Source organism: Olea europaea, chromosome 8, assembly GCF_002742605.1.
Source record: "Olea europaea var. sylvestris chromosome 8, O_europaea_v1, whole genome shotgun sequence".
Taxonomy (NCBI): domain Eukaryota; kingdom Viridiplantae; phylum Streptophyta; class Magnoliopsida; order Lamiales; family Oleaceae; genus Olea; species Olea europaea.
The window spans coordinates 1,694,661-1,703,591 of NC_036244.1; the positions used below are offsets into that span (position 1 = coordinate 1,694,661).

General features: G+C 33.2%; 1 protein-coding gene across 1 annotated transcript; it reads left to right on the forward strand.

The window, feature by feature from the left end:
• Positions 1-4,137: 4,137 nt before the first annotated feature.
• Positions 4,138-5,565, forward strand: LOC111398481 (AT-hook motif nuclear-localized protein 24-like). The gene has a single exon (XM_023025395.1). The coding sequence runs from the start codon at positions 4,563-4,565 to the stop codon at positions 5,442-5,444; it is 882 nt and encodes a 293-aa protein (XP_022881163.1). The 5' UTR covers positions 4,138-4,562; the 3' UTR covers positions 5,445-5,565.
• Positions 5,566-8,931: the final 3,366 nt, after the last annotated feature.

Here is an 8,931-nt window from a genome sequence, read left to right on the forward strand (position 1 = left end):
AGAAGAAGAGGGGCGCACTGCTTGTGCTGTAGTTTCTGCCTCCCTACAGGGTGTCAGCGCCACCCACGCACGTCTTTTCTTTTTCCCTCACTCCTACTCTTTCACAGTTGTAATATGTGACTCATATAAAATGAAACATGTTTTTATGGGAATAAATGAGTTGATATCGAAATGGAGCGGAGTGGAGTGAGGTACGCGGAGCCCACTAAAGGGAATGGTCGATTTCATATTTTTCGTTATCGTTGCTCAAATCACAAGATTCTCCACCACCTCCTATAACTTTATACATATCTGTATGCACATACGGTTATGGAGTGGACCCTGCAACTCTCATATTTTATTTCAGACGCTACCATTTTATTATATTCATTGAGAATTGAGATGCATGAAAGATGCTTACTATAGTTGGTTTGAGAGGGTACACATTTATATTTGTAATTTTTAGTATTTGTCATGCGAAATATCTTTTGATTGAAAAATCACCACAAATGTATGGTTCGTTAACAAGTAAAAAAGTGGATGTGAGTCCAAGTATGGTACCACAAGAATTGATTTAGTTCAATTTTTATTACCTTGACCTTAACCCAAACAAGAATAATAAGAATGTATTTGTTGTCATGAAATTATAACTAAAATAAATTATGTATACAATTATGAATCAATTAGTTAAATTAGATGCAAGTGGTGTTTAAATGCAAGTTGATGTCTTTAATGAATGACGAACATAATAGGATTGTGAATCCCTATGCAAGAATCCCTTCTAAACTTAGTTTTACATTTTGACAACACGGTTGAATTTTGACGAATTAATTCTTCTATTTTATTCAACAATCTCTCTCGAATAATATTGAACATATTCTCATATACGAACCGATTATATTTCTATGATGGATACGAAGCTTAGGGGGAGGGGGATCTCTTCCGGCCATCCACTCATTTAGTTCAGACAGGATCGCTGGATGGCTAAAATGTAAAGTCGAATGCACAAAAATGCATGAATTTTTATGAACACTTAAAGATTCATAGAGAGCATAGTTGTATATTTCTATTCCCTATTGGACCCTACGATGACTTATAAAATGTCGAGCTTATTCCCCTTCTTTTGAATGCATGAAATAAGCCACCAAATTCACACAATCACGTGCACAGTAATTGTGGAGAAAATAAATTCATATAAACCATTCAAATTTCAAAAAACTTATTTTAATGTAAAAAATGTAAAACTAAATATTAAAAAGTCATATCACATGGTTCATTATTCTCCTAGCACAAAAGTCTAGCATGGTGGAAAGAAGTGAACAAATAGAATATTGAAGAAATGACATTGCCCAATTAATTATTGAATGGAATTTTCGTGTCTTCGGGTTGTTCTTCGCGTTTCTTGCCTCCTTCTACACTCTCAAAACCCGAAGAATGTGTAAATATGCGCGGTGAATGATTAGTGATGGCCCTAAGGTTTTAAAAGATGTCCCAAGATTGATTGTCATAAGAATTTTAATCAATTAAGGAAATCAAATTTTTCGTGCCATATTTGTACTATGATGGGATCATGAAGTCCCCAACAAGCATACTTTCCTCATCTGCAGCTTCATCTTCGTTGACTTGAACTACTGGATTGTTTTTCTCATTAGCAATTTAAAATTCTTGTTTTTGGTCTTTGATTTTTTTATTGTGCTGCTCTTGCTTTTCTTTACCTACAATAAAAGATGCGTTCAATTCTTGGATTAGTTGGAATTAATTCACCACCAAGCGATCTCCGCATGCAAGACCTGAGAGAAGATTAGTAGTAGCACTCAAATAACTAAAATAAGAAAAACTAAATAAAAACAATGTTCGAATTAGTGCCAAGATAATTAAAATCTAACTAAAATTCAATCCCCGACAACGACCCCAGTATTCAATGTTAAAAGAAACATATAAACATTTTTGTTACTTTTCTAAGCCCTATTTGTTAAAAGTAGATCAATTATATGGTTGAAGAATTGTGAATTCTATAAAAAGCATAATTAAAATTAATTGTTAACTTTAACTTGAATTTTAATGAACCTTTTTAGCTGAACTAAACAGGAGCTAATAAGTTGACTTCTTAAGATGAATTTTAATGAACTTTTTTTTTCTAAGTCTCATATTAGCTATTAGATTCTAATATTAACGTTCTCAAATAAATCATCATCTTAGAGGAGGAAACCTTCAAGCATAATACTCATAAATATAAAATTATTAATCAGTATGTAAGGGCTAAAGTTACTTCTTTTAATAAGAATTTTCTTTTTAAGATGAAATCGAAATCTTACCCGGACATGAGTGTTGACTTAAGATGAGTAGGGCTTTGGGTAAATTATCGGCGTATGTTAGGGTAAAAGATAGTTCTCGGGGAAAATGAATGAGGGATGCATCGTACGTCAATACCCAGGTGGAGTGAGGGACCAGTTACAAGTAGAAGATGATAATGTTCAAAGAATAGGCCCGAGAAACGTGGGGGTAATGACACGTATCACGTGGGCCCAACCTTGTTCATTAGAAGAAGATAGGAATAGGATGGTGGTGTGCATGTTTGGTCCCTCTTTCTTTCGCTTACACACATGTTTCTGCATCTTATATCACAACCCAATTTAATTGTGACAGCTGTCTATCTACATTTTAATTTGTCTTGAGTCAAGATTAAGCTTTCATATGAGTAAAATTTCAGATTAATGAAAATTTCACGTGTTAGATCTTTAATCAGAGTTTCGAAAATCGATTCAAATTTCGATTCAGAAAAGATAAATGTTTAGGCGTGAAAGAATCGAATTGGGAACTAACCAATGTCAAATAGGGGGGGTGTGTGTGTGTGTGTAGTTTTCGATTTTCAAAACATTGCTATTAATAAGAATGAATTTGGCCTTCTAAAAGAATACGTTTGAGGATGAAATATAAATAAATTAAATTTTATTCTTGTTATGAATAGGTTAAACTTTAATATTAGATGATTGAATGTGTAGGTTAGATTGCTAATGAATTTTTAAGATAAATTGTTTGTAGTTTATACTCAAAAAACTATCTCATGCTTAGGGGACCTAATTTTTATATGCCTTAAAATCTTGGTTGGTACTGTGCATCTTTCACCACTAAAAATAGACAATTTTAGAAAGGGAACTCATCTTTGATGATTATAGTAGTATTACTACAAGATTTAGCAGGTGTAAATTATTTCAAAGTGTTGAAAAATAAACAGCAATTAAAAAATTTCTTTTGTTTGTTGTTACTCTTCTTAGTATTGATGTTTCTCTTTTATTACCTAATTACAATGTGGAAGCAATATACAAAAACAAAAGGAATTCGATGTTTTAACATCCAATGTACTAGTGGAACACAAACCACGTCTCCATATCTCGTCCGCAATATATATATATATATATATATATATATATATATATATATATATATACATGACAAAATGAGAATATGGCTACAAGAGTTTAGGAAACGTAAATTTGTGTTATTATCAAAAATTAAACTTTTAAATGAGGTTCAACATTCTCAAATTGAGGTTAGAAATCCATCTTAAAAGATCATTCCTTATTAAGAATATAGAGCACTCAAAGCCCTTGTATTAATTATTGTTCTTCACATTTAAGAATTGTGGATTATTATTGGCATTCCCTACAAGGTAGTAGATTATTTGAAAAAATACAGTGGTTGGTTCATTTCAACTTTAGATGAATCAAATACTATTCTTTTGAAATTTTTAAACATCGAACTTATTAAAAGGAGTAATTCATAATCTTACATTTTAATTATCATTTTACATATTTCGGCAACAAAGAATCATCTAAGAGTGAAAACAAATAAAACCTTAATGCAACATAATCTATATTCTGTATAAATATTGGTGAACAATATTATGGTCAAGTTAAGATCTTATTACACAAATAGAAAACCTTAACCAATTAATGCGAAGTTCAAAACTATTACGCGTCTTATGTTAGACACAACAAAACCCTTCATTGATTGAGACCTTATGAAAGATACGGACAAAGAGAAGTTGAATTTGGAGAAGAGCCCTGGATTTACATGAATATAAAACCAATAATACCATTTTGCTGAGGTCGATAGATAGATGCAACATATACATACATATCAGTGTTTGTGTGTGTGAGATTGAGAGAGAAAGAGAGAGGGTCCACCGTCTTTACCAAAATCCAACCCTAGATAGTCCAATAATAACCCTCTGAAATCTTAGAACGCAGAAAACCATCTGGAAAACCCTTGAGAAAATCTCCCGTCAAGTGTTTTGGGAAAGTGGTGCGATGGAGAAATCTGGTGGGTGACACCCAAAAATCCACTTCTAATTTTTCTCTTTATGGTGAAGACTATGAGTGCCTTAATTCATTAAACAAGGCAAAAAAAATACCAAGAAAGTAAGAAAAAAGAGAAACACAGGTAAGCCTAAACTCCGCTAATCGATCTTTTTGAATCGTTACACCTTTTATCTTACTTCAATTTCTTGACCTCTCTGTAAAAGTTCATCTTTTGGTGTAATAATATAAGCAAGCAATAGTGCTAGACTTTGAGGGGAAAGTATGGATCCAGTAACAGCATCAGCACATGGTCATTCCCTTCCTCCTCCTTTTCACACAAGAGATTTCAATTTGCAGCAGCAATTTCATCATCAGGGCCATAATTCTGAAGATGAGCAGAGTGAAACCAGTGGCCTAAACATGGGACAGATGCGAAATCGCGATGAAGGCAGGAATGAAAACGACACGAACGCTGGTGAGCGCGAAGAGGGCGGGGCCATGGGTATGGGAGGAGAGATGACAAGAAGGCCGAGAGGTAGACCATCTGGATCCAAGAACAAGCCGAAGCCACCAATCATCATCACGCGTGACAGCGCTAATGCACTGCGAACTCATGTCATGGAAATTTCAGACGGATGTGATATCATGGAGAGTGTTGTGAACTTTGCCAGGAGGCGCCAAAGAGGTGTGTGTATTATGAGTGGAAGTGGTAATGTGACTAATGTAACCCTAAGGCAACCGGCAGCTCCTGGCGCGGTCGTGACACTACATGGTAGATTCGAGATCTTGTCCCTGGCCGGATCTTTTCTGCCACCGCCTGCTCCTCCTGCAGCCACCGGGTTGACTATATATTTAGGGGGTGGACAAGGCCAGGTGGTGGGAGGGACCGTTGTGGGCGCACTTTTGGCATCAGGGCCAGTCATAGTCATGTCAGCCTCATTCAGCAATGCAGCATATGAACGGCTCCCACTTGAAGATGAAGAGAATCCGATCAATCCAGTTCAAGGGGGTTCACTTGGATCTCCCCCAGGTGGTGTTGGAGGGCAGCAGCAGGAACATCTAATGTCTGATCCTTCTTTATTTCAAGGGATACCACCAAATCTCCTCAACTCAATTCAGATGCCTAATGAGGCCTATTGGGCTAGTGGCCGACCGCCATTTTAGCCAATTCAATCAAACTCAAAGAAGGTTAACTCTCTTGAATTCAACTTGTTTCATTTCAACTCTTCAAGATTTTCTATCTAGAAACTATTAAGCAGTTCCAGTTACATTTGGTTTGTTTTGACCTTTTTTTTTCTTTTTTCTTTTTAAATTACTATGAGTTAATTATTTCTTCTCTATCTTTCCAGTCAGATGATTATCAAATATTGATATTAATGATTGCAATTTGATTAAACTAGTTTGTAAAAAATTGTTTCTTGATGAGATCATGAATTCTTAATCTCAATTCATGTTTTAAAAAAAAAAAAAAAAAAAAACAAGAACACTTCTTATTATTATTGATTTTACCTCATCAGTCACATAAATAGAAGGGATTCTTTTAAAGCCCGTTGACAGTTTCAATGTGAGTTTGGGATAACAATTTACGAGATACAAAGAGGTATGGGTTTGCTCCAAATGCAGTTAATTCCCACCATTTTTAGGGTGTAGATACTGGTATACACGTGCACAGTTGTGAGGAAAGCTACTTTTCGAGGCAAAGTGTGTAAGACTTAGACTGTAAAGACAACGAGGGAAAATTACCTTAGAGCGTTATTTACGGATTCTTGGAATTGAGGTTCTCTTTTTGCAAAGGGAAGAGAGAGAGAGAGAGAGAGAGAGAGAGAGAGAGATCAGATTCTATGAACTGAAGCAAAACCTTCTTCATATACGCCATACTCATTGTAGCCTTTTCTTGAAACAACCCATGTACTCATTTAAGATTCAATGTATCCATTTCTTTGGTTTCAACTTTTGCTTTTTTCACAAGTAAATCAATTTTATTAAGATGTTTATTATATCAGTATTTGTAGTTTCAACACTTATATTAATGTCGTGTTGATATTAAGTTTATATAGGTGAGATTGATGAAGTATATTATTCAAAAATAAAAAGCAATATTAGAAAATGACAATTAAATTTTTTTTTTCTACCTCTATCTTTCGAGCATTCTTTATCCTACAATTGTTTTTGAGTCATTGAGGTATTTGAAACCTTTTTTACCTTGAATTGCTTGATCTAGAAATTTTCATTTTTTTTCCCTCTTTCTTGAAATATTGAAAGCTAACGATTGATCAAAATCATAATACGAAATAATCATCATATGATAGTAAATCCTCGTATATACAATTAAATTATCAACTTTATCTATGAAGAGAGAGTCTATAATGCATTTGGGTGCTTTTATTTAATTGTAAATTTGATTTCAGTAGGTCAAGATTAACTAATAAATGAATGAATTAATGTCATTTATTTATCTTATTTGCATAGCGTATTTATTGATGAGTATATTTCAAAAGATTCCACGATTATATTAATAATTAAGTAGAAATAAACATATTTCTTCCGAATTAGGTGGCCAGCTTATCTTGACCACAGAGGTGATTGTTAGTTTATAGCATTTGTTGCAAGATGGAGTTTATTAATCAAATTGTGAGATGATCGTCACTTCAAATATTTATCTAGTAGGCAATCGAATCAGAACTCGGTGATTTAACAATGCAATCATTGAATTATATTTGTAATTTGAGCCTCGTGAAAATGAGACTCAAAGAGTAAAATAATACATTAGGAGGGACATAACGATCATTTTCCCTGACTCCGAAATATGGATTGTCAATCGAAGAGGTTGATTTGTTAGCGTGATAATCAAAGGATATTTTTATTGAATAGTGTTGGCCTTCCGTTATATTGCTTGACCCAAGATGACAAGTCCGACTCTTTATTGGACGGTTCGAGCCAAGATTAATAAATAAATCCCAATTGGTCTAAAACGGAGTAAATTGAGAATGTATTGAAGATTGAGTCGAGTGATTCCGATCGGGTATCTCTAATGATTTCAAATGAAGATATGGTCCAAATTATAAAATTTATCTAAAGTAAGTTACAAAATTATTTTAGGGTTACTTTTAAGGGCCAAAGTAAAATAACAGCCAGTCTAGTCTTTCCCTATGACTATTTTAAGGCCCTTCGGAGGTGGAACACATAAGAATCTAGGGTATACCAGAAGGAGAATTGGGGCTAGGGTTTTGAGAAAACTCTGAAATATAGTTTTATCTCAAATATAAAAAGCTTAAGTTGAAGAGATTAAATCTTATTCTTTTTGTTGTTTAGTAATACTAGGAAGGTTTTAATTTTTATTTAAGAAAATATTTTATATGTTTTTTTCCTAGGTTACTTTAAAATATTTTATTTTATATGTTATTCTTTTTATTATTCAAATATGGTTGATGTTTTCTTAAATAAAATCTTAATTGGGACTCGGGGTTAGATAGCATCGAAAAAAAATAATGTGTGAGATATTTGTCTAAATCATTCATTTTGCTAATTTTTACATTTATGTACTCGTTATCTTTCTTCGCTATTTTACCCTTAATAGCACATCTTGTTTCTCATGATTGTTGTCCAAATACTTTGTTAACATACGTTAAAATGAGGGACAAATATTTTATCAAACTTTGGTATATGCTGTTTATTTTGGTTATTTAAAAAGAGAAATAATTTTTTTTACACCATCCTAACAAAATTTTTGGATCTAAACCATCATTAAGGATAAGAAGTACAAATCAAGAAAATGTCAAAAATAAGAATATAATGGAAAATTAGGGACACAAGTGCAAAAAGAAGCAAAGGTCAAGGTCATTCATTTAAATTAATAAATAAAATATGTAATGTGAATATTATTCCCATCTGAATGTAATAAAAATTATTTTACCTTTTTTGAGAATATATTATTATTTTTCCAATTAACAAACAACATGAAAGAATAAAAAGGGCCCCCCGGGATATAGTCCAGTAGTGCAAATGATAGGAGTGAGATTATTTCATGTCTTGTTGGTAGCCGCAGTGTGCAGGTTCGATTTCTGAAACATGGAATTAAACTCCTTATAAGCACAGTGTACAGACAACTTTTGTTCCCTAATTTGTTAGGGCATATCTCGCGATTTATCTCCTCCACAAAGTTTTAGGGGCGGGGCGACGGAGCCCTCAAGGTTGGGGTTCAACCTTTAAGAAAGAATAAAATGGAATTCTGTAAAGGCTTTGAACCAGTCCACTCCAAGCTTGCAGTCTGCAGACCATATCTCCTAATGAGGCCACATCTATATACATGGCTCTATTTTGGTGTTTGTTATGGATTGAATGGGCTTGTCTGCATGGATCAAGGGGCCTTTTCTCTATATGCTATGGCTCTCTTTGTACCCATTTTTTTGCTAAAAATGAATTTTATAATAGTAGTACTTTGCAATTGTATGATTAAAAAAAATATATATATATATATAGATTTACAGATAAAATTATTTTATTGATATATTTTTTTTAAAAAAAAGAATTTACGAAAGAATGAATTTTTAGATAATGAAATTCAAACGTGACGATCTACGCAAAAAGGAATAAAAAATAAAAATAAGTGTCTTTAATGTATGTATTACTTTTTGAGATGATTAAAATAAAC